Source organism: Antrostomus carolinensis, unplaced genomic scaffold (genome assembly GCF_000700745.2).
Source record: "Antrostomus carolinensis isolate BGI_N321 unplaced genomic scaffold, ASM70074v2 scaffold3807, whole genome shotgun sequence".
Lineage (NCBI taxonomy): Eukaryota > Metazoa > Chordata > Aves > Caprimulgiformes > Caprimulgidae > Antrostomus > Antrostomus carolinensis.
The window spans coordinates 70460-97721 of NW_010328033.1; the positions used below are offsets into that span (position 1 = coordinate 70460).

Consider the following 27262-nt stretch of genomic DNA (forward strand, 5'->3'; position numbering starts at 1 on the left):
CATCCTGGGCATGAATTAAGTCAATGCCAATTGCTTTGTGTATTAAAAAATTTCTACAGTCACTTTCAAAATGCTCTTTTTTTCTGATGGACCATCTGCAAATCTGCATTCATTTGGGCTGGCAGGCTTTAAATTAAGAGACAATGGGACTGGTCACATTCTTGATAAAATCATTAAGTCCAAACTTATAAGAAGTTCATAGTTTATCCTCCCAAGGAATACATTCACATTTCTCTCAGTCATGGGTTTTAGATACCATGAATCTATCAAAATCTGTTTTACTTTTCCCTTTCAGGGCTAGAAAGATAGATTTTTTAGTAAGCTTAAGTGCAATATCTCTTTCTGAAGAAATTATTTCCACCACTCTTCTCAAAGCGTGTGGTATCAAGAACCGTTCCTGTATTTACCTGCATCAACGGCTAATGGAAGAATATTATTACCCAGAGACAAGCTCAACTGAGGAAAGTACAAAACCAGACTCTTTTTGTCCAAACATTATCTTATCACTGCTGCTGAAGTGACACCTACCAAGAGACCATGTTTTAAATAAGTATAAATAACATTAATTAGAATTGGAGGAATGCAAGATCAATTAAATTCACCAGAACACAATTAACATTTTTTTTTTAAAACAGTGTAGCAGTATTATTTATTTCTACAGCTAGATCATCACAATCCTGTTACCCTGCAAAGAGAGCTGTCCTTTCTTACAGTTGATTTAAATAATTTTGACTGTGCTGCTCGCAGCATCATTCAAAAAAAGAAAATATTAATTTACAAAATAACCCATTCTCCATATTTATTATGACAAATAAAAATCTTAAATAAAACAGGCTTTCTTTCCCCTCTCTTCCCCTGACCCATCCCTCATTCCAATTTCAGGTAGCTTGGCACTGAGTAATTGAACATTAAAAAATCAAGTTTGTAGACTTCATACAGCTGCGTTTGGTGCTCAGAGCTGATGTTCTGGAAGAACTCTGTGGTCATTTCATCAGTAGTTCTCGTAGACTTTGCATAGGTGGGGAACTTCAGGTAGTTGCCTACTCCCGCCAGCTGGAGAATGTAATTTGAATCCTCTTCAAGCGTTTCGTATTTTCCTATGAGGTCGTAGTGGATGTGGCAAGGGTGGCAGAGGGAGTACACAGTCTGCCAGTGCTCATTGAAGGGCTCTTCTCTTTGGGTGTGCGGGTCAATGAGATATGCCACAAACTCTTCAAACTTCACGTCATCACCTTTACGCAGAGCTTCCTGGGTTGCATTTTTCCTCTGGCGCCTCACAATTTTGGTGCCGTATCGCTTGTGGAAGGAAGTGTTGTACTTCTGGGTGAACTTGTTCCTGTAGGCTGAAACCAGTCTCTCAAAAGGCTCACGAACAAAGAGGAACTTCATGTAGTTTTTCAAGCGATGGTTGATCTCTGGGATGCTGTACTGGTTGAGGGTCTTCAGGTTTGAAGACACGTGAGCTTCATTGGCTGGGATTTCCATTGGGTCGCTATACTTGCCTCTTCCTGTCAAAACCATCATGACTCTCTTCCAGTTTGTGCAGGCCACTTTGGGAACATAGCAATAGATCATCTCATGATCTTCATCCACAACCAGGTGTTTGAGATCGTTGGGTGTCAGCACACGGCGCTTCCTGCTAGATACACTGTTTGCTCGGCATGTGTCTGTCACTTGGTCTCGTCTAATCTGATGAAGAATTGCTGTGTTGGACAACTGCAAAGAAAGCACAGGCACCAGTAAGTCAAGCAGCTGGGAAACTCTTACTGCCTTTTTGCTTATTATAAAAGAGCAGATTACTGCCTGTATAGAACAGCTCATTATGTGGCTAAGCAAAATCATTCCTGTGCTAGGAGATAAACCTTTTTTGTCTCCAAACTTCTTGACATGTGCTGCTTAAATGCTGTTCACGAAGTGCCCAAGGCTTTGCTTTGAAGTCAATACAAAAGAGCACAAGCGCTCACACAACCTGGTGGCAAATGTATTTACAGCACCCTCGTCCTGAGATGCGGTCACTGCTTTTCTTAGTCCTGGAAAACAGATCTGCCCTCTGCTCTGCAGCCCATCCCACGGCTACAGCAGTGCTGGACCCTGCCTGACCTTTTGCTCCTGAGATGGGGTAGGAAGACACCAGAGTTGGAAAATTTGTCAAAATGAAAACAATATGTACTCCTGTTGCTGATGTCTTTTATGCTAGAGAATTAATAACTGCAGCTTGTTTCTTGGCTATGATGTCGGCAGAAGGAATGAAGCCCATGGAGATTCTTGCTACTCCCCAAGGGGAACACTCACTCAGATGCAATTCTTGAGGAGCAGGGAGACTACTAGCTATAAATTTGCCTCTCTGCTAAAGCCATATTGACAGAGAAGGGAAGAGTGTGTGGCCTTCTAACACACACAGCACTATGTTCACCCACAGACTTTTATTATTTTGTTAACAGTGCCCTAACTTTCTCCTGTTACTGCTACTGGATGCTTTGGAGAGCCTGTAATCTATTTTGGGGAGGCCCACAGGGCAGTTGCACAGAGACGGCCACCGTCTTGCCACCAGCTACCTCCTGCCCAGATTGTGTCCAGTGACAACAGAGACAGCTTCTCCTAAGGCAGACAATGAGCTCCTCTGGGAAACATGGAATATTAGCACAAGCAAAAGACCATGCTGACACAGGGCTCCTGCGTTTGGTTACTCAAGGCCATCTGAGGTGTCTCTGCATGTCACAGTGTTTTGCTGTGCAGCCCTACCCTCACTGCTACAAATGCCTTTTTACATACTCCGAATAAATTGCATCAAAGCAACAGGGGGAAGGTTTTGGTAATGTTATTTACACTTACTTAACACCACTTACCTGTGGATTTCAAAAAGCCTTGCGCTCAATAATTAGTTTATCCTCAAAGTCAAGTATTAAGGCAAGTATTGACCTTATCTGATAGGCAAGGAGGTCTGAGATTCCTTCTTGAATTCCGAGTCTTTCAGAAGTGTTTATCTGATACATTCTAGCTAGGTTAACACGAATCACAGGACACTGCAATGAAGCAATTGGGACAACGTAGGCTATATACATCTGCTATGGCTTTGGTTATAGGGGTCTTCCCCCTTGACGGGGTATTTTACCCTTGGTAAATGGTTTTGCAGCAGCTTGGGGGTTCATGTTTAACCTCTAGTTTCTGCAGTCATGGGTCAAATTTCTGCTTTCAATACCAGTAGTTAGTTCAATACCAGTAGTTAGTCCGGATTCATATTAAAAAAAAACCTCCAAATTCTCCATGCAGACTGCACTTTAGAGGCAAAACACAAACTAAATCCCAAGATGGGACCGAGCCATTTGTAGGATTTCTGAGCTTTGGAAGGAAAGGAGATAGAAATTGTACTGTCACAGAAAAGCCCTAAAAGCCCAGATTTCACCCACCCAAGGGGCAGCAAAATCTTTTGCAACATGAGAGCAGCAGAGACTCTCCCTCCCTCTGAGCTGCAGTGGGTTGCAGAGGAATGTTCTTGTGAGATGGGCAACACCAAGGGGCTGGTGCACCTCAAATGTGGGCAGGAGGATTTTTTTCTTCAGGACAGCATTTGTATGCCAAGCCTGGGACCTCTGTATTTTGTACAGTGCCACCCACCACTCCTTCTCCGAATTCCTTGACACTTCCCTCATCTCATCTCTTTAGCCCCTTTGTTCATCAAAATGTTGGCTAATGGTTAGCAGATGCATTAGCCCAGTGCAGCTCCTTCAGACAGCTTGTCTTGTCTTTTGTGCTTGTGTGGTATCCCCCAAATACCTCCCAGGTGCGTTTCAAGGGAGTTTTGTGTTATAGTCCAGGAGATGAGAAGCCAGATGTGAAATGTGCTTCCTTCTTTCCTAGGAAAACTGACTGGCTGGGAGTTTCCAAAATAAGATGTTAGAAAGCAGTTGTCAAGGACCACACCAATTTTTGAAAAAAAAAAATATTTTTTCTGTTAAAAAAAATTGTAAAATCCGTATTTCAATTTACGTCGTCCTCAGACAGAACTAATGGCCAGCTCTACACTGGTTAGAGTTACCAGTGAATAATTTTCAAAGAACTAAACAAAACTTTACACAAACACATAGACATGCAAATTCTCCTCTGCAGACATTCTCCATGCAGACAGATGAAATACTGAAATCTCTCCTCCTGCAGATTTTCAGCAATATCATATAGCACAGTACTGCTGTTTGCCTCTGGTTTTAGAGTAAAAAAAAACAACAAAAAAAACAAACAAAAAAGAAATGCCTGACTATACTGCTATATTACAATATGTTAATGCACTGTATTTGCTTTTCTGATGCTGTTCTTGGGATAAATACAGAATTAAGTGGATGAGATTCTATGGCCTGTATTAGACAGAAGGTCAGATTTGATAATCTAATGGTTGCTTCAGATCCCAATCTGCAGATGAATCTTTGTAGAGCTGAGCTTTGCTCCTGATTTCATTCCTACATCAATAAGCTAAGCACTTCTTCCCTGTACATTACCATTAATGAGATCTTCAGGCATTCGGAGTAGGGAGGGAAAATACAGCCTTAGTTTTTGCAATTGCAAATGAGATTGTACCACATTAAATTCACTTAAAAGATTATACTTGTGCATTTTGAAGTGGTACTTGTCTCCTACACTTTTTAACATGGAAGAAGTATGAAGAAATGGCACAAAAGTTCCATGAGCTACATTTACTAAGTATACACTAATACCCCCAGGGACAGCTCTGCACATGCTCTGGCCCGTCTGGTGGCACACAGAACACATATTAAATATCAATGTAACACTAAAAGGCTATTGTCCTGTTCTCATACACTACAGTACCATTTGGTATGGCTGATGGATGAAGGACCATGTAGGAAATACAGTTTTGAAAGCTCTGCTTCATTTTTTTTTTCCTATTGACTTCAGCTTATTGAAAACAAAGGTCAATTTAGTGACTATCCTAGAATGGTGCCAACTGTATCAAAACCCATTTTCTTCTGCAGCTGACTAACACAGCTGATACACCCTGGAAGAGCTGACCTACCTGCTTCCTCCAGAGAAGCAGAGTCCTGCTGGCTCTCCTTGAGGTTTAATGGTAACAGCCTTCTTGCTCAGGGAATGGGCAACATGAAAGCCACACTCATACTGCACTAGTGAAAAGTTGGGTGAGGCACCAGAGAGCCTTTAATTGAGCTCCTGCAGAACCACCAAACTCTTCTTCGTAAGCTGCAAACCCCAGAGGACACGCTCCATCATTCCCAGAGATGACAACACCATGCAAGGTAATCATAACAGCATTTTTCAATTTGGTATTTTGAAATTATATATTAACACCGAGTTATCTGATACCAATATGGTTCCTCATTTTAAGTTACAGGGAAGGCTTTTTAAAACCATGTAATAATTTCACTCCTGAAACTGGTAAGGGGAACTGGGAACAGAGTAAGATTATACAAAACTGGAACTACATTTATTTAAACTAGAGGTCCATCTGACCAGTGAAAATGTGCTCACAGCTAACAAGGAAAATACACCACATGGATTTAAGCAGCCAGAGAACTGGGGACAGATATTGTTAAACCCACGGATGGTGAAGGGCAAGGCAAAACAATTAGGGCCATGGACTGTCTTCTGTCTTCCTCAAAGCTGTTGTAGATGTGGCTACAGTGGGTTGTGAGCACACAGCTGCTGCCTGGACGCTGATTGCTACATCTATGGTCATTACCAGAAGTCCTCGCCGATCCCTCAGTTCAAGAAGCCACAATGAGTAAAGGCTTAAATCCACCCCACTTTGGGAGAGGGCACTTTCAAGCATGTATGCAAGTTACCCCAAAGGCAGTGTGGAGATGGTGATAAAGCCAGTGCTCAGGTCTGTCCTTTAACAGTTCAACTTGGACTTCATCGGGGTGTTAAAGGTTTTGGGAAGCTATCTGATAAAAACATCCATTCTTCCCTGAAAGGACTGACAACACTATAGATGCATTTGATGATGGGGTTTTTCCTGCAGAAGTTGTAAAGGGAGACAGAGAAGAAGGACATGTCAAGATCAAAGTTTTTCTTCCTTTTCTGATGCAGCAATGGAGTTGAACAGGGAGGCAACACGAGCAGCAAGAGACTCCCAAGCTCAGTGGCATTTAAAAGAAGAAAAAAAAAAGGTACTCTGGGGACACTCTGATCCCAGAAGCTTGTCATCTCCATGAGTCCTAAACTAACAATGAGGGAAAAAAGCAAAGTCCAGCACACACTGCTCATGTGGATATCTTCTGTACAGTGTAGAGGGGAGAGAGGATTTGACTGTAGTGCACTAGAGAATATATTGACCAGAAATATAAATGCTGAGCAAGTGACAATCATCAACCCACGACATGCAAAGGTTATTCAAGGTAAATCACAGTAATGAGATGGGAGGTACTTTCATCTGGTTACTTAGGCACAGCAGGATAAAATAATCTTTGAGGGCCTTTCCAAGCCTGATGGCCAAGCAGCAAGTTCAGATTTAAACCCAGGACATTTTTAATTTTTTTTTAATTTATTGTTTGGGTTTTTTTTTCTGAATATAGCAGTGTAGTGCAAACTAGGAGCAGAGATCAATCCAATTCACAGGTACCTGCACTGAAAGCACTTTTTAAATAGAAGGATGGAAACAGCTAAGTGTCATGCAAAAAACCCATTAATTAAATTTTGTCCTGCTATAAAAAAATTGTGCACAAAGAAGTATCCCCCACACTTACAGGTGAGGATTTTATTTATTTCTATTGTACCGCCTGCACCTGCTACTAGTTCTGCAGATCACTGTAACCAGGCTCACCACCAACCTATGCTGAGAGTGCTAAGAGGACATTTGGGCACAGCAAATTAAAGGGCAAAATTATCCAAATTAGTTTAGAGTTGAATAAGGAGGAGAAACATTGTGAATGGGGTTTGCAGTTCCTTGACCTGCTAAATTGCTTTTTCTCTTCAGTTTTGCATTACAAAGACTTTGCATCTGCCTTTAATTCTTCAATTACACTTGGGAGGTTTGCGTTCTGTCCTACGCTAGAACTATGCAAGTTGCTGTGGTGTTCCCCTTATCTGCGGTCCAAACAGCTATCAATCAAAATCAGCTGCATCTCTGCTGAACACCCAGTTAGGTCTATCCAGTGGCATTGTTAAGCTTTACCACATAAAACCAGCTTATGTCTACCAAAATCTTCTTAATGGTATTTGTCTAGGAGGCATGTGCAGCAGGCTTATAATCATTCAAAACGAGGTCTTAAAGTGAAAAGTGTCAGACAGACTAACTATAGGTGGCACTAATGGTCCTACTTATGTGACATCAAGAGAGACTAGTATTTCAGTTGACTAAAATTTCTCAGGTGTTATCAGCTCTCCTTCTCCCAGCCCATCAACCACACCATCTGAGTTCTAGATGTTTGTTATCTAATATAGAAAATGTTTCTTGGTATTATTTATATTTTCCCAAATGCTTAAGGGTTTTTTTTTGAACAGGAGGTTACATGCAAGCACATTTCCATTCCTGTTTTCACATAAAAAGCGTGAATCAGATTCTTGCAACCTTGATGGACAGCCTTGAAGTTACAAACATATTTTAGACTATTTTAACACTTGGCTTTTACAATCTGGATCCATAACTACCCTAGTTGGTATATATATATTCTATATACCAAATTCTAGATTTGTTTCTTCAAAGTGTTCAGCATTAGACAATAATGGAGACTTAGCAATTTTTCATACTTGACAGTCCAAGCATAAGCATTTCTCAATTCATTACAAATAACTATTACTCCTTGCAGATTTTCTACAGATGACAGTCAGATAATTATAGCTATGTGAAACAAAACACTGAATCTAAAAGAACAACTGCATTTTAGATAAAGGGCGTTATTAAACTGACCTGGACTGCAATAATTGTTTTAAATAACAGCTTTGAAACATGTCATACTTCGATTTATTTCACATTTCATAGTATATTATTCTTGTCTTAACTTTTTCAAAAATTTCTAGCACTCAAATGAGAACGCCACCAAATCCTCAATTAATATTTGCTCAGAGTCCAATGAAGTGGACTAAAAAGCGCATCGTGTGTTCTGGAGATGGAAATGCTTAACATCTTCCCTGACAACTTTTAGACAAAGTGGAATACAAATTTGTTGTGAAAATGTCTCTACAGAGTGGCTGGGCAATAGAGGATAATAAAACTAATACTAACTTAGGAGCAATTTTACTAAGTGAGAAAATTTTAGAGACAAATTATATCCTCTGAAGGAAACTCTTGAAATATTACAAAGCTGCTTTCTTTTCTCCATTTCCTGCATTTAACTTATTTCCCCACGGGAGAAGATAAGGCCAAATATGCATTTTTTTCATTTTTAAAAAATGATTCTCTGTATTGCAACCACCATACCATTTTTATTTCCCACTGTACAGAATGCATCGGGGCTATGAAAAGAAGGACCAAGGCTGTTGAGAGCAAACCAGTCATACACAGTAGCTGCTAGCACTGTATTGTCAAGAATTCTAAAATGTTTCACGTATTCCCTCCTTCTTTCTGTACACGGTCCCAACTTTATCCACATGTGTCCATGTGCACACATGTAGAAGGAAAGGGTGAAATAATTCAGCAATTGCATTACTTTGGCTACGGAGGCTACAATTATTTGAAAAACAGAACATCCCAAAGCCACATCAACTTTGGCATTCACTCCTCTTTGTCCAGGTACATGATTTGGGTGCTAGAAAAGAAACAATACTAAATCAGTCAAGCAGCAGCAGACACACATGCAACTGCAGATGAGAAAGTTTTTTTTTCCTGAGAAAACTTCACAACTAGGTCATTAAGTACTGGCCTTTTGTCTTGGAGATACCACAGTGAACCTAAATGATGCAAAAAATCTCCTTGAAAAACCACTGACTGACACCAAGTGACACCAGCTGTATGTTAAAACCAGCTTTTTAACCAGTCTAAGACGCCATCATGCAATAAGGTCTGGATTCAAGAAGAAAAGAGGGAATCCCCTTCTAAATGCCACCTTCTCCTGTATAATCCCAAACATTTTTGGAAGCCCGTCCATTCCCATTCTCCCTGCTCAAAATTATTTGGTGTCAGAACTCATACAACACACAGGGTTTGGGGGCTAAAAGAAGGTAAATGTTTACATCCTGTAAAATGTCTCCTCTGAACAAGGAGATGGAAAAGTTGGAAGTCCCCAAGAAGACCAAGCAGAAAGACCTGTGGCCTGGCCACACAGGGGGTGAGGGATGAGCCACTGTACATGTTGTTATTTGGAAGCTCTAGGGGAATCTTACAAACACAGGGCAGGCAAAATCAAAGTGACTGAGTTTAACTGCAATAACACCCAAGAGGTAAGAAATCATCAGGAAGGCAGGAGGAACCTCGAGCTGGGAATAATTAAAGCAAAAAATGTTCACGTTGGTGGATTTCTTGGGATTTAATTTATCCAAGACAAGTTTGGAGCCTCGCGTTGCGAGTACAAAGAGCACTTTGCATTGTCTTTCCAGTAGCCAACGCTGGCTGTCAGAAGGGAGGGGGAGAAGGAGAATTTGGCAGATAGCCAAGCCCTTTTTTCTCTCACAATAAAAAGAAGTGGATGAAACCCTGTGCTGGGACCTCAGCTGCTGTGGCGGGGTAAGGGTGACAGGGCTGCAAGTGCCTTCCTGTGGCAGAGGCGCTGCTGCTGGGAGCCAGACCACCCCGTGCCGCTGCCTTGACAGAAAAGGACAGCATATGATGAATTTGTCCGCTCCTGGCTCATTCTTTAAGTGCAGCCATAAATCACTGTTTGTATTAAAAAGCTGAAAGGTCTGGCTATCTTATGAATTTAATTTTAAAATGAAAACTTTCTGGCTTTTCCCCTCCAGCACACACAGACACGGAGACGTGCACACTTGTGATGGCTGGAGCTGAGCTCACACTCTCTGGACCTGTGTGTGTAACCTGTAACACACAGGGACAAAATTGTGGTCTTTCTAACCCTTCTTGGTCCCCAGGCGTGGAAGTTTCACCTCTGCTACAATCACTGGCCACTCAAAGCTGCCTCAAGTTCCCCTTAGGAGCCCCTACCTATGATGGACTTAATTATGCTAATGGCTGATTGACAGACATACAGCAGCAAGGAGTGAGTTTGATTTTGTGTAGGTGGGGGACAGGGAGTAGGGACCTGGCAGTGGGACACAATGTCATACCTGAGAGTATGAAGCTGCCCTCGATCTTCTTGGCTGAAGGGGAGCTGATTGCACCCAGCCTTGCCTGGGAAAGCCCCTTCCTGAGGATACACTACTGCTGGCTGCAGCTGCTTGGGAAAGGACTTGCAGAACAGCCTCCAAGTCACCAAGGACTGTAGATAGGGTCAAAGGGACTTCCATTGTTTATCTCACAACTCCCAGGTTGCAATCGAGGCATAATAGATGAATCACAAACTGGACAACCCAAGCTCGGGAAGTGTGGAGACAAGGGAGTCACCTGTAGCTGCTGTATTTTGCTATTACATCTCTGCTGTGGGAGCTGTAGATGCAGTTTTCAAGGACAGGCATGAGGACTGGTTAGAAAAAGGCATGCTAAGGACATCTGCAAATGGTGCACCAGTAGGAGCACTGGGCTGGGGACGCATGGAGTCAGCCAGGGTGGAGCTGGGTGTAGCCCTTAAAAAACAAAATAAGAAACTGATTTTAGTGTAGCTGGTATCTAGGAGACAATGGAAAAACTGACATTTATTTTTCTGTTGCAAGAAGTTGTGGTAGTAGGGGTGAGATAAACTGGGTGGAGGGGGAAAACAGGAAAATGTAGATAAGTAAATACAAAAATACATAAGAAATTCCAAAAGGAGCAAGGGAATAATCTTCTGCCTGGGCTCACTGTGGTTAGGACAAGTAGTAATAATGCTAAACAAGAGAGACTTAGTTTAGATGTAGGAAAAAATCCCATCTGAAAGGATAAGATATGTCTGTGCTGGAAAATAGTGAGGAATCTCCAGCACTGGGAACCTCTATGAACCTGACCAAAAAGGTGTCAGAGTGACCTAAATGTTCCTGCCAAGCAGGCAGGTGTCTCCTTTCAAGTCCTTCAAGCTTCACGAACCTGGGATGGTGGCTTCTGGAAGCTAAGCTCACTTTTGCAAACCTAGGTATTTCACATGCTTCAGGAACAAGGCTTTCAGCAAATGCTGCAGAGCCACACAGGCAGAGAGGCCAGTTAGTGCTTTGAATGAAACCTCCCTCAGGAATAGACAACAATGTCAAATACAGCGTGGGCAGAGACCAGGCAGATGCTCAGACACCCCCACAATGGACATGGAGACCCTGCACAGGACGTGGTGGAGGAGATGCAGGTGACCTGAACGCCGGGGGTTGCCTGGGACACATGTTCCCCACTCACCCCAGCAGCTCTGACCTGGCAGCCAATGTTAATGGGGATTTCTCAGTAACACAAATCTTCCTCCTGTACCTCTGAGTTGCAGCTTAGGTGTCACACAGTCAAGTAGAAATAGTTATTTTCTTCTCAGCAGGATATCTGCTATTTTAACTGAATACAATTTACTTGGTCCCATGCTTAAATCAGGGTAATACGTTTCCAATTTTTAACTCAGCGTGTAATGCACCAATATTGCTCCAAAGCTTTTGAAACCCAAATAGGAAAAACAAAAGATAGTTGCTGCATAGCTGGTTTCTTTACATGTAATTCATGGACTTTGGCAACCCGCCGGAGGAGAGGGGAACCCCATAATTATGTCTTTAGCTGTGTTGAGTCCCCATCCCCCATGACCGGGCCAGGTACTCTATGTGGGATATTGTGGGATGTCTTCTTCTAACATCTCTTCCCTCCCACGAACCAGGAATACAGGCTTAGGTCCCCAAGAAATGCAGTGCTGGTTTTTTTTTAAGGTAGGATGCTGGAAGTAGGAGTGATCATGCTCAGCAGTGTATAACCCTGCTGTAATCTCTTCCCTGTGAGTCTCACTCGTTGTCTAACTGGACAGAGCAAAGGCCTGTAGGAGATGGGGAAGGTAGAGCTGATCTCACCCTCCAGCAGGTTGGTGGCAGAAACAAGAAGAGATTTTGTCTCCTGTCTCAATCTGACTCTTTTATTCATGCAATGATTTGAATGAATTAACCCAGACACAGACTGGCAAAATACCCAAATCCCTTAGATAATGGATTTTCTTCTCTTCAACTAAACAATTACAAAATAACATTGCATTTATTTTACCTCCCTTTGGGGTGAGGTTATATTGTGCTCAGACTGAACCAACCTTGCTATTCCTAGGTAACCTTTTTCTGGCACATTTGTCCATGCCGCACACTAATAATCACAGTAGGCAAGTAACCAGGGTTGCTCTTTCTCCACAGCCTTAATTACAGTTAACCAGAACCTTTTCACCTTTCTGCTGCCATACAAAAAGAATTAGATGACCCCCTGCTTGAAAAGACAAAAGGCCTTTTCTATTAAAATGCTAGCATCCATTTATAATCTTAATTAGAACAGGCTTCCCAGGAAACCTTCCTGCCGTGGAAGGTAGTACAGAAATAAGATTCTGGGTTAACTGGGAAAGCTTGTTTCACCAATAGCTTCCTAGGTCTGATTTCTTCTACCTTGAGCTAAATACCAGGGATTCTGGAATAAATAAATACCTTGAGATAAATATCAGGCCACTGGAACAGGCTGCCCAAAGAGGTTGTGGAGCCTCCTTCTCTGGAGATGTTCAAAACCTGCCTGGACGCCTTCCTGAGTGACTTACTGTAGGTGTTCCTGCTCTGGCAAGGAAGTTGGACTACATGACCTTTCGAGGTCCCTTCCAATCCATAACATTGTGTCATTTTGTGATTCGGTGATTCCAACCCTGAAGGATGCTTGGCCCCAAACAAGCCAGTAGCAGTCATTTAGTCCAACCCTAAAGCTATCAGGATTAGGCCCAAAGAGGGACCAAGGCAAAAGAAGCCACCAATGCCACCAATGCCTCTTCCCAAATGCCAGTGTGCTCCATCCACTGTGTCAGCATTACACAGCTGAATTGCAGTGGGGGAGACCTCAGCACAGCAATAAAGGAACAGAAGACATGCCCAGGTAATCTTATTAAAATCCTGACAAACCTAAAAGTGCCTTGGTTGTAATTTTGAGCATCTGACTTGCTACATAAGCCTTCTCATGTCAGAGCATGAGGGCAATGTTAAAAGTTAACTTCCATCAGCTATTGAAGACAACTGGAAGGTACAATTATTAGCATGATGCCTTGTTAATTTTCCTCATCTCTACAGCTGTATTTGCTGTGATGTCTAAGGGTTCTCTGTCTCATCTAATAACAGATCCATTTAGGGACTGCATACTAAATGTTAATTTACAATTGAAGAACAAATTCTTAGTATTTCTTTAAATGGCAGCTATTTTTTTGAAACTGTTCCCTCAGCTACACCCTGACAGAAATTGCACATCATCTTTTTTTTCCCCTTTTTTTTAGTGCTCATTCTTTTTAAACTTCCCAAAGAAAATGAGCAGAAAAAGCCACTCTGAGCTCTTGCTATTGGGATCCTTCTCTGGCTGCAGCCAAGTGCTGTCTCCTTGCTCTTGGCTCCTTTCACGGATGCTGAACGTGTGCCAGCCTCTCATCAGTTCCCTCTCTATCTGCTGAAAGGACTGGCTCCCTCTTTGCCGCTCTCATATCCTGGTTGTCCGCTTTGCCCCACCTGCAGTTTGAGCACGCCAGCAAAAATCAGAATAAAAAGGAGCTCCAGGACTGCGTTTTCAGCTAGTTCTTGCTCTGCATGCAAAGTGCCCCCAAGGGGGTCCTTGCTGTCCCTGAGCTGACTGCAGCGCTAGGCAGGCGCTCACAGCATTTGTGAGCATGGAGGACATTGAAAGATGGGGGAGATATCCTTGTCCCTGAGCAGCAGGGCAAGGTGAGTGGCAGAGAGGTGCCAACCCACTGCAGAAGGGACAGGGTCTGACAGCCAGGAGTGAGTTGAGGCATTCAGCTGGTGAACTGACTGCTTGGCTGTTCGTACCTCCAGCTACCACTGGCTTCTCCTTGCCTACCCATACCAGCTTGTTACCGTTCTCAGGGCTTTTAATTTTTATAACCTAATTATTTTCTCTTTGATTAACAAATCACAGAATCATTAAGGTTGGAAAAGACCTCTAAGATCATCCAGTCCAACCATCACCTTGTCACCACTGTGCCCACTAAACCACATCCATGAGTGTGACATCTACACATTTCTTGAACAACTCCAGGGATAGTGACCCTACCACTTCCCTGGGCACCCTGTTCCAATGTCTGACCACTCTTTTCAGAGAAGAAATTTTTCCTATATATCCAACCTGAACCTCCCCTGGTGCAACTTGAGGCCATTTCTTCTCGTCCTATCGCTAGTAAGCTGGGCAGGAACACATACATCTCCCTATACACATATGCATGTATATGCATCCATCCATCCCTGCCCACATCCTGGTAGTAAGCACCCAGATGGCACACCGGCTTTTGTTGGTCACAGTCCAGGGTGCACGGTTGCTTCCAGGCAGTACCAAAGCACCGAAAGACATTTCATGCATAAGTAGGTGGGCGTGAAAAACTTTAGTAGCTGAGTGGAGGGAAAGCATGCGCTGCTGCTGATCTTGTTTAGTAGGGTGGTCTGAGAAACATTCACAGTCCCCACAGCCAGTCAGTACCCAGAACCACTGTCACCTTTCTGATTATTTCAATCAAGACAGCAGAGGCACCTGATGGCTCCTGAGAAACATTGGGAGCTGGTGCTGTTCTGGCCTATTGAACGAAGGTTGTCCTCCAGAGCTGCCAGGTGACACAGATTTAGGAACAGGGAAAAGTGACAAGCTCACATAATGCTGGAATAGTTGATATTCCTGATAGGAGAAGTGAATCTAAGTTACAGTTTCCAGCTAGGAGAGCTGTCATTTTAGATTCTCTATGCAGTAACTTCCACCCACTAGTTCTATGAATGAAGAGCTAACGGTTCCTCCTCCAACTAACAGCGTTCCCTGCTGCAGGACCCATCTTCACAAGGCAGGGAGAGATGCCAAGCACCACTGTGCCCTTCACCCCATGGAAGGGCTTCCATGGCACAAATGCCTCCCACAAACATGCTGATAATTAACAGTGGATTTTGCTCTTTGAACATATCCTGCCTTTTATGAGATGCATCAGCACAGCTGACCTAGAGATTAACAACGGCATCCAACTGCTCTCAAACCTTTTACATTTGCATTTCAAATATAAAACTGTTTTGTGAAAGTCTGCTTATCCTGTTGTTTCTAAATCCCTTCTGGAGGTTAATCCTAGCTGGAGCAGGTCACCATGTGAAGGTCCCATTTGCAAGGACCATACTTAAAGGCTTCTTCTGGTCAGGTGTCTGCAACCCTATATCCCTTCCTGTAGTTCATCCCCATGCATATTTTCCAACTGCTGTGTACCCCAGCTAGCATGAGCAGGGGAGTCTCACAAAGCCTCTTCCCAAACTTGTCCTACTGGTTTTAGAGACTTTCTCTTCCTGCTCCATGACCTAACTTTATCTCTGGCTTTGTTTGTTTAAAAATAAGCTTTGTTCACAGGGGAAAGCAGTATGTGGGATTCACTGCTTCCAGGAACACAGTAATTTCATTCAACTTCATCTGTCCTCCTGGATGCTCTCTTCTTCCAGCTCATCATCACCTCTCTTGCACGTGCAAGCCCCTACCTTCAGTCTCTCTCACCTCAGCACGCTTCAGAAGTGGCCAAGGCCTCATAACTCACCTTATTAACACCACTGTGTTTGTCCTCTCAGCCCCTGGCTAATGCAATACAGGGTCCAAAGTAATCCTAGCTATTTTAAGGTTAACCTTAAATCTTCATTCTGCCTGAAGTTCTTTTCCAATTGTGCCTCTCACTGCTCTTTCCTCACACTCCTCAGCTGCTTTTCATTAACCCCTCTAGTACCCCTTTTGCAAGCTGCACTCAATACCACTAGAGCTCAAGTTGAACTTTCAAACCCATGGAGGGCTGGGAGCAGAGGGGGGAGATGCAAACATTTTCAAAGGAAGGCATGAATGTTAAACAGAATGAGTAAGAGGCTGCTCCAAAACACACACAGTACTTAGGAGACTGAGATAAAGCAGCTACCATACACTACTAGTTTAAACCTGATGCAGAACATCTGCTCCTGTTTCACTTTTAATGATTCATGTTCTCTTATCTGCAGCTCCAGAGAGAGAAGGACCACCTGAGCAGAGATAAACCTCAGGTTTGCTTATACTGTTTCCAGGAGGAGAAAACACTTGCCAAGATTAGCTGAGAAAAATGGAACTGCTGAACAGCCAGCTAGGCTATGCAGAGCCTACGCATCAGCCTAATAATACTTTTTGTTCCCTCTTCATCCACCCCAACATTGCAGACAGAATTGGGCCCCTCTCGTCCTCCCCCACTACTTAGTTTTTGTGGATGAACTCAGATCAGTAAATCTGAGGAGCTCAACGGTAGCCTAAAATTACAGCTTGTTGGAAGGACTATGAGACCTCTCAGTTCCCTGTGGTGAGGCAGTGGAGCAGTCTTGAATCCAATAAAATATGGGCATACTTTAGATATGACCTGCTTCGTTAGGGACTGAAGGTAACAGACACACACATTCAGTGGGAATAAATGCTGGTTCCCAAATAAACCTCAGATAAAATGCAGAGGGATCTGCAGGTGCTGGCAGGATGGATAATTCCTCCTGAAGCTGCATCTGGAGCCACTATTGCAGACTGAGATGAGGGATAAAAATAACACTTAGTACTTATCTGGTCTTTCTCCATCGGTAAACTTCAAAGCATAATACATCATCCCTGCTCTCCAGATGTGAGAAGAAAGCCACAAAAAACTGTTCCAGTGTTGCTGCATTTTTCTACCATCTCCACAAGATGAACTTTGTCCTCTTCCAACATCTCTTCCCTGCATAAGCACGACTCTGCTGGGTTCAAGGCAAGGCAATCTAATGCTACCAGAACTTTCAATTTTCTGTGATTCTGCTCATATTTTAAGATGAGGGATGGAGTTTATTGTTCAACCTTGGTTCCTGATACTTCTCTGGGAGAATTTCAGAACCAAATATCTCTTTAAATATTTGTCCTCGAGTTTCTAGTCCTTCAAGTTACATAAAAACTAAGTAAATGGATTAAACTGGAGTCTCAGAACTCAGATTGAGAAATTGTGGCAGTGAAGAGTGCTGGTATCAGCAGATTACAGGCATTCAAAGCATTTGCTTTAGACTTACACCTTTCCCTCTTTGTTATTTATTTCCTGACCAACACTTGTACGATTCGCCATTGGGTGTAACATCCATATCAAGTTGGTGTCTATAAGATATTAATAACAGACATTTGGCACTGCCAAATGTACATCATGTACTGCAGCAACACATAAAGTTCTCCATTTATCAAATCAACTATCAGATATGCCACTGAGATCTAATGGAAAGTCATAAAAGTTCAGTACAGTCAGAGCACTCCAAGATTTGCACCAGGGTAAAATAGTAATCACTTGGAGTACAAATAAAGAAGAGTTACTTGTGTTGGTCTGGTTTTTAATTTAATAATATGAGTTTGCCACACCCCTGAAAATCAAGGTTTATGTTATGGAAAAAACCATAAAATTCATGGATCTATAAAGGTCACGTTGAGAAGTAAAAAGTAGCATTTGTTTCTTTCTGGAAAAGTATTGGGTTCACTGCAAGAAATAAGGATGTGAGAAGCACAGTTTATGTGGAATAGGTAGACAATATTAAGCCAAACCAGTCCAATTTGGAGAATCTCGTTAGTGGGTACAGCTTAAATGAAGTACTAGAACTCTGCATTAGCCTACCACACCTTACTATCTGCATTAAAACCAACTAGAAACACAGCAGAGAAGGTGAAGGAAAGCATGAAGGAAGACAGGTCATTAGAGTGATGCCGTGAAAGCAAAAAAAAAACTAATAAGCAAACCACAGGCTGCCTGGGAGCAGCTCTCTGGGTTTGAACGGCATCTGGTAAAGCAGCCTGGTACCTCAACATTGGCACAAAGATGAATGAATCGTCTAAAATGTCTGACCATGGTTGACAGGAGAAAAAAGTTGGTGAACAGGTTTTTAAAGCATTACAGTCCCCTCCAAGGAAGCAACTGAAATCAGAGCCTCGCTGTGGTGTTAGAAAGTAAAGGGGAAGGAACAAAGAGAAGAAAACAAAAACGATACGTAGTAAAAATATTGCTCCTACGTCTCTGGGCTGAAGAGCTTCTTTTGAGAAGTTCTCGCTTTTGATGGCAGAGGATGACATCTCTGGGACGAGACAGAAAAGGAAAACTGAAAAGCCTGTGATAGATGAAAACTACTAAACAAAAGAGACTGTCTGGGGAATTAATATTTATGAAATGCAAACAAGATTGTAGTAAAGTAAGAGATAATACAAACAGAGCATAATAAAATAATAAAAGCAGAATTGTTCTGAATTAAAAAAAAACAAGGTGCAAAGCCTGCAATCGGGTGCTGTACTATCAGGAAACCAATTCCCCTCTGTATCAGGCAATGTCAAAAGAAAAAAAAAATACACACATAGGCTTGATCCAAAAGCCAGGGAAGTAAATGGAAAAATTCCTCTTGATTTCCAAAAGCTTTTGATATGACTCTTTGGGAATTTCTGATGTTGTTAGGAGCTGGAAATAACCACTATCACCCCCTAAAGAAATCCTATTGCTCACCCAGTGGCACAGAGAAAGGTAATAGGGCTTAATAGGGTTACTGTCAGAAGCTGAACAGCTTCCCTGCTCAGTAGAGGACAATGGTGCATCCTAATTCCTGGCACGAGGCACTGGGCAGTGTTATGGAGATGCCTGTTTTCGAAACTAGGTTAGTACACCAATGCTCTTAAAGCACTTCAAAGTCTTTCCCCATTATGGGTGTGAGCTAGAAAAGATGTTCTCGCTCAGAGACCTTCCTCCTGCCATGGAGTAACGTAGTGTGCCATATTCAGTGCACTGACCAGTCTTGTTTTTAAAGCCTATTTGCTTTTGGGGAGGAAAATGTTTTAAAATCCTAGTGCATCTCTCTGTTGAGAAGCATTTCTTCTGATATTCTGCTCAAGTTTATGTTTTGTTTCTTTTTTTTTTTTTTTTCCCCCTTCTCATTAAATATACCCATAGCCAGAAGATCATGAATGTGGAAATGGGTCAGTTAAAAAAGGCTGAATGAAAATCACTGTGACCACCTCAATTCTGAGTTTGTTTTACTGTGAGTTCGTTTCTTGGATGGGGTTTTCAATTTAGGTAGGGTTGTTTTTCATTTCCAGGCATGGTTTGCTCTGGTTTATGCCTGAGGACTTGCACTAACAAAGTCCTATGGTTCTGTGAAAGTAGTATAAACATAGATGCTAACCCTCTGAAAATCTTACCTTCTGCACTATTTCTTTCTTTAATAGCACTTCCCAAAGGCCTTTAGATGGTGTAACTGCAGCCCAGGTCCCCTGGCTCAGTTACAGATGCCACATAAAGTGTGGCATCCCTTCCTCACAAGCAGTCACATTTGAAAGGCCATTTGCTCCAGCAAGGAGTGAGCATGTCCTCACCCCAGGGTACTCATGGTGCACAGAGAGCCAAACCATGCAGACCCTCTGCTCAGACCCTCTTCACAGGAGCAGCCCTCAGTGCTCAGCATCAACTTGAAGAGGGATGCTTACCCTAAGTCAACGCAATGTTTGGTCAAGAGTGTGTGGGGTGCCACAGGGTCCTTCTTCCCACCTAGCATGGTTAGGGGAGAGGGCACAGTGTCCTACAGGGGCAGTGGACACTGAGGGTGATGCTAACCCACCTTTGTCCCTTTGGTTTGCATGGGCATGATGGTGCAGCGGGGATGCCACCTGGCCTGATCCCACCCTGAGCCCATGGCTGTCTGTGTGACAAATCTGTACAGGCAACTGCTCCTGGAAATACCAGCTTCTTCCCAGGAAAGAAGGAGTGAACCTCTAGAGGGAAATGCCAGTCATGGGGCATTTCAGGCCTATTAGTATAGTTTAGAAAGAAAAAGAAAATCCACATTGGGCTATTAGCAAAAATAAGGTGTTAAGAGTACAGGGAAGACATAAAACTCTGCATGAAACTACGGCAGTTTTGCACTACCTCAGAACATAAAGTTTATTGAATGGCTCCCAGTAGAGGGGAAAATGGATTTGACACTCGGCAATAAAGTCTATAATTAGTTTTTTATAGAAAATCCACAAACTGTGCTCAAGTCCCAACAATTTTTTGTGGCGTTGGCTCATGAACACCCTTGTCCAGTGCCACCATTGGTGGGAGTAGGACGTACAGGTCAAGGAGCTGTGCCATTGGAAAGGAGTAGCAATGGGTCCCTCCATCCACCCAAGGACTACCCAACCACCTGGAAAGCCGGCAAGCAGGATTAAAGCTGTGGTTGACCTGGCCTCCGCCAAGCCCTGAAGCTGGGGGAGGCAGAGGCAGTGACCTGGCCTCTGAGCTCAGCTGTGCTGGAAGACCCAAAGTCATGAATGTGTCTGTGGCAAACCAGTCCTGGTGTTTTGTGAACTCACGGACCCTTGAGCATTTCCAACCATCTGGTTTCCCAGAACTGGCCAATCTGAAAGGGTTCGCTGCCAAATTAATAAAATAAATGAAATGCATGGATATGAAAAATCACTTGAACACAGCTAGGGATGTAACATATCACTTCATGGAGATTTAAAAACCTCTGCATCTGACATAAGACGGGGTGGGTATATAGAGATAGGATAATTTAAAAGATTCACCAGCACCGTAAGAAAACACTTTCTGAAATTATTTATGGAAAAACATTTTATGTTCAAGGACATCGGAGTCATTCAACAGGCAACTCACAACTATACAGCTACTGTGAAGAATAACAAATATAATTTTCAATGGAAAGTTTATATATGTGTTTTTAAAATGCACAAGCTGATACCTTCACTTTGCTTTTTTTAATGGCACTGCCTTCTGTGCATTTATGGCCTTCCTGAACCTTATGCAAAGTTTGAGAAGACTTGTAAGTCAGTTCCCTCTCCTGTGCCTTTAAATAGCAAGTAATTAAAACTAAAAGCAATCTCCAATTGTACCAAAGAAACCACTCAACTAGTTACGGCTGTGGTCATCAGGCATGATGCAAGCTTGCTCCCTCTGCGGCTCAACAAAGTCAAGAAACCACGGACTATTCCCAGACTCAGTTCTTAAAAGTCTAAATCTAGACAATGGTAATTTACACGACAGTTAGTCACACTAACCTGTCTTTTGTATGTAACCTAGAAAGACCTTCAGAGAGAGAAAACACGTATTTTACTTAAGAGATTAAAGAAGAGCACTCAGCAGTGCTCTCACTGCTGTACACTGAGTAGGTCAGCGCCAACAAAAACATGTCTAGACCGGACTCATCTGTCATCCAAACATAAAGCAGCAGCCTTTCATTTGGGATATTTGTGAATAAGCAGACAGCTTATGTCTGTGTAGGAGCATATGTGGTCCCCACAATTACAAACTCTCAGGCCCACTGTGAAGCATGTAAACATTATCGCCATTCAATAAATGTGAAAGTTGGTCAGGCTGACATGGTGAGTATGTGGCAGAGCCAAGCTTGACACCCAACAGTGTCCCGGTCTCCTGTCTTTAACACCAGCTTCTGCAAGCAGTAAATCTACCAAAGTAACGAGACAATCAAAACAAACATTTCCCAGTTTCTAGTCCAACATTCCCTTTCTGCATCACACTTTTCAATTCCCTTATTGAGTTCAGTGCTCAATGAAAAATGGGTTTGCCATTGATGAGGCTGGAATTAAGCACAGCGTAATTTTTTACCGCATCCACATTTCACTGCAAGAAGATTGTGGTTCAGATCACGGGCCTTATGAAAATTAATGTCAAGCTTGCCAGTGACTTCAAGGAATTCAGAATTTCCTCCGCTGTGTTTGTGCAATGTCCACAGCTGTGAAGGGCTGATTGCTGAGACCAGTGTTCCAAGAATTAATAAAAGTAATGGAGAAACAAAGTAAATCCAAATTAAAAGGCAAAGAAAGTGAGCAATAGTGAGAATACAGGCAAATAACATTAAAAGGCTTTGCCCCTTCATGGCAGTGTTCTTTTCATTGCAAAGCCAGGTATGAAAGAAGGTTTTCATTTAAATGCCTTTAAATGCCTTTCAGAGCATTTAAATGAGCATTTTTCATTTAAATGCTCTGAAATGCATCAACAGCAGTTTCAGAGAAAGTGACACTTTTTATAATGAGGGAATGCACAGCAGACTTTTGTAAAAAAAAAGAAAAAAAAAATCTCCAAAAGTTACCAATTGCTATGCCTCTATGGGGCTGCTGTGTTTCATCAGTCTCAAATGATGGGAATTGTCCAGTAGCTATCATGAAAATATCCACCTGAGAAAGTTATGAGAATTCTTGCAGGATGCAATGCACCCTGCTGAGGGTTGAGCAGATGACCCACTAACATGAGGGAGATTTATATTATTAGGAGAGCTGCCCACAGGTTTTATTATTAAGTTTCACACCAAAGTTTTCACAGGGGAGGAATTAAAAAAATGACAAGAGCAATGATTTTGGTAACTTACTGAAGCGTGAGTCCAGTCCTGAAAGTTTACATTGTAATGTGACTGAGGACTGCAAACAGATGAGAAGAATTTGATGTCAAGATCAACAGACTGACATTGCTCTGCAGGTGCCTCCTGCAGTGGTGGTGTTTGTTTTAAGCTCTCGCTTTGAAGAACATAATAGAGACACTGAGGTTTGGTAAGTTCTGACCTGAAAACATTTTTTCCAACCTTGCAGGTCATGTTTTCTGCCTCTTCAGTCACCAGGAGCCAAAGGGAAGTTGATCCCAAGGCAGTATTTCATGCTCTCAGTAACAATCCAATTTCTCTAACCAGATTTTCAGAACAGAAAGTTGTTATTTTGGGCAAATCCCATGTGAAGGACATGCCCTGGTAGACAGATGGATACTTTCAACTTACTGATATAGCTTATTGAATCTAGTATTAGACAGATAGACAGCTACTGCCTTGTTGCACTTCATATGTTAAAAACTATTTAGTGTAATGTAGAATCATATTAATGCCATCCAGAAATACACATATTTTAAGTGAAAGAGAAATGCTCTTACTGCAATGTTCTAATTTGGACCTTGATCAAAAAAATCAGCCACTTTGCATTTCGTGGTTCAGATGAGCTACAGCATGCCTGTAAAATGCGATGACTAGGGGAGCTTTATCATAGGTAAGGGGAACAGGCATCTTTGCTGGAAATTTCCATATTATATAATTACATTGATCTCCATATTGTGGTACAAAATTGCTACAAGACAGAATATTGCCTGGTGCTGCACACAAGGATGCGGGAACTTTCAGATTGGTGTTTAAGGGCTGATTTATGGAGACTCAGAACAAAAACCCCACTGTTTCTACCAGTGATTTGTACAAGGTTGCAGCAGGCTGTCATTTTTTTTTTTGTGTCTGCGTAAAGTCTGGCAATCTGAGTACAAAATTTCTGCTTTCAGATCCGTAACGCACAGAGGATCAGTTAATGTCAATAGAAATCCCTCCTGGGGAGTGAATACCACATAAGAGAGAAAGATGGGTACAGAGATCTGAGAGGGACATTTTTGCCCTGCAGTGGGAAAGGCCATTTTCTGGAAGGCAGTCAGGAAAATGCCTGGCCCGTGTCACTCTCAGTCTTTCTGCACAACACTCCATAGTGAAGAGGTGCTGGTTTTCCATTACCTGCGACCCTTTTCCAGCCATATCTGCGAAGAGGGTCCAATTAAAATTGCCAGCCAAAATTGTAGGTAGCCCGGTACGCAACTGGGCCTTGTACCAGAGACATGAATGGCAACCTGTGCTACAGCAGACTGTGTGGATGTATGCAGTGTGCACCTCACGGACCTGAGACGTAGGTCAGGTCCACCAGATGAGGAATCAGGTAACAAAATTTATCTGTGATGTGATATCAGCTTCTCCCTTTCAGTCAGGAACCACAGGATGGATGGGGGAAGCAGCAGGATCGGGATGGTGCAAAATAAGGTCTCCTGGCCCCTGGATATCCAGACCTTGACCCTGGCTCAACTGTGCACGACCTGGAGAAGAGCTCATGGTTGTTACACCCTCACTGTCACCCTCATCACCAGACCTGGCTGGGCACACCAAGGTTGGTCATGGCAAATTGAGGTTCTGTCTGGGACCCGTGCAAAGGGGCCAGCAAACACCCTGATTTGGGTGGACTCTCAGCCGCAGCACTGAGGTGACAGAAAACACATGTACTGCCCTAAATATGCATTAAACCCAAAAGAATCCAAATTCACTAGGCTTTTTTTCCTAAGCTAAATTCAGTCTATGGAAATTCTAGGAGTTATTTTAGTCAAAAATAACAGGTCTGGTCCAAAGCCCCTTTAATGTCTTACCCCACTGAAATTCCCAGAGCCTGGATATACTATCAAGCTGTGCAAACTTTACCACACATTGCTGCCCTGCCTGTTTAATTGTGCTCAGTATCGGCCTGAGCTCTGCTCCCACCAAAGTCAGGTCAATGAGATTATCTCCACACTTCACTGAGAAATTAATTAATATAATGGCAAGTGCTTTTTGAAAATCCCACCTCTCTCACTTTGTAGTTTTTTGTTTTTTGGGGTTTTTTTTTTTAATTATTAAATTTCAATTGAGAAAGGCAAAGCCGGTAGAAATACAGCAAAGAACAGCACAGAAATACTGGAGTCATCCCATAATACCTAACTGAGTGACTGGCATGGTTCATCTGACCACTTACTCTACTTCCCATTTAAATGGTGTCTGTAAATAAGCATCGAACAGATATATAACCCATGTGCTGAATTTTATTTTTGCTGTAATAATAAAAGCCACAGAGAGAGATTCATGATAACATGAGTCCTCACTCGACTGCACACAAGCAGCGGTATTCATTACATTCTGATGATGCATTTAGCCCTTGGAGTACAAAGAGAGTTTTACCTTTTTTTTTTTTTTTCCCAATTTGCATGAGAAGTACAGAGCATTTAGTCTTTGAATTAATCAAAATTTCTCTGCCTTCACTGAATAAATATATTTAAATACATGAATAAATAATATATTGAGTAAAATAATGAAACTCATTTAAAATAAGGCTGAGAATGAGGTCACAGTTTTTATTAAAAGTGACATTTTCCACAGTGTTTATACTGCAAGAGATAATGGCCTATATATTTTAAAGTGGGTAACAAACCATCAAAAATCAACTTCAGATAAATTAAAGTAGCTTAATTTTCAGCAAGCACTGGGCTTTTAACCTGAATTTCTGAAAGTCAGGTTAAGATGTTACAAGATGAAACTTTAGCTTATGTGCCTGGGATGAAAATCTTAATTTAAAACCAAAGCAAGCACTTAATTTGCAGTCAATCCTAAGGACTAAGGGTTGAATTGAAAGGTCAGTCTTGCTAAAGCTCTCAGGTTCCTACCCTCAGAATGAAACAGAAATATTTCATGCAGTGCTTGCATTTCAGCTATAGACATACCAGAAATACAATATACTGCTTATCTTACACAAAAATGTTAAGTTTGCACAAAATCCTGTTCTTGGAAGCAAGCAGAGAACTCCTATAGACATAAACAGGAACTAAGCTTGAAAAACTCTCATGAAAATCCACCAAGCCAGATACAAAATCTGTTCACCAACGGTTGACTTGAGGACAACTCTGTTTTACTTGGCTGCCTAAAACCATTGCTTGCCCAGACAAGTCAGCAAACAAAAATGCAAATGAAGCAGGTATTAGAAATTAACTCAATTAATTTGCAAAAATAAGAGGAAGAAAGGAAAAAGATGACAGACACCTCAAACAGTGAAATCCATGAAACACACCCTATAATACTACCACCACCCCACTTCATCCTTGGTGTCCCACCAGCCTGCATTCGATGAGCAGTAAGACCGGACATATCAATGCATGGTAGCAGCCAGTTGCCAGATTGTTTTCATTTGCTTCTGTTTGCTCAGGGCTCATGTCAATTAACACAGGGTAATCAGTACTCCATTAAAAATGTAATGAAAAACCTAACTCTAAGAGAGATTTATAATGTTGTCCATTCCCACCATATTGGAGTGCTGTAATTAAAACAGACCTTCATTGTGCTTCACTTCTGGTAACCGTGACTCCGCGTTGGGTTTCATCCCTTTAGCAGCTATGTTGAACGCCACTTCGTGATCTGCTTGTTATTACCCCTATGGTCTCAGCTGGCTGTCAGGATGAGTTTCTTAGATTAAAATGATTTAACAGCATAGCAAGTATTAGGGTAATTGGAAAGGTTTGTCCTGCTCTGCTCTTTCTTCCGAGGTAGTGGTGGAAAGGTGACTTTGCCATGACTAACATGTCATATGCTGTGCGGTCATAGTAGAACGGGTTAAATACCCAGATCATTTGATGAAGCTACCTAATTCAGTGCATTAATTTGCCCGCCTTTTCCAGCTGAAAGAGATTCAAGTCCAAAATTAATCTCTATACCGATCAGGCTGGACAAGCCCAATTCTGGGCCCCAAGCCTGAGCACTCTTCTGCCTTGTCCATCCCAGTGGTCAGCACTCTGCCAGGCACCGGGAGCCCTCTCCCAAACAGTCCTTGGGCACAGTTCAAGGGTTTGGTCCGACCTGGACCATCGGGTGGTTTCGATACAGCCGTCCTGGTCTGGAGGGGAGGGGGGTGAGCTGCAGGGAAGCAATCTGTGCCGTGGCGGTTAATCTCTGAGCCAGAGAAGGGAGCCTGGCTCTCTTTGCTCACTGCTACAGCCCAAGCTTTGTGCTTGCTCTGCTCTAAAAAGCAAAATGTTTTGGTTTATACTCTGATATGCTTTTGAGTTTAAAAACCTTTCTGGTCTTTCAGTTTTCACTAAGAAAAATAGTTGATGTTGCTCATAATTTTAACCTTTTCATCAAAACCTTTATAAATCTCATGCATTCTAATGCTCTAAATTTGCTAGTACAGTGGAGTTATTTGCCCAAAGCAATATTCACAAAGCATAATGCAAGCAGTGCTCTCGGCAAGTCATTAGGATTAGTGATGAAACAATCTGCAGTGTGGCTGGCCCATGGAACCTGCACAGAAAGACCTCAAAGACTTTAGCTGACTACACATAAACCTTCCTCACATACAAAAAAAAAATTAAAAATTTAGTCTCACAATAACTCACGTTGAAGGCTGCCTTTAGGTCGTGATAACCTCTCTCCATCTAGCAAGCCTCCCCAGAGGTCCTGGGAGGAACTTTCTGTGGCAGGGATG

At 42.4% G+C, this 27262-nt stretch overlaps 1 protein-coding gene across 1 annotated transcript in view; it reads right to left on the reverse strand.

Annotated features, from left to right (window-relative positions):
* Positions 1 to 270: 270 nt before the first annotated feature.
* The window catches only part of CHST11 (carbohydrate sulfotransferase 11), a 95502-nt gene continuing 68510 nt past the window's right edge, over positions 271 to 27262 (reverse strand). The window contains exon 2 of the mRNA XM_010172099.1: positions 271 to 1716. Coding sequence (XP_010170401.1) covers positions 868 to 1716 — 849 coding nt within the window. The 3' untranslated portion in view covers positions 271 to 867. The remainder of the gene's footprint in view (positions 1717 to 27262) is intronic.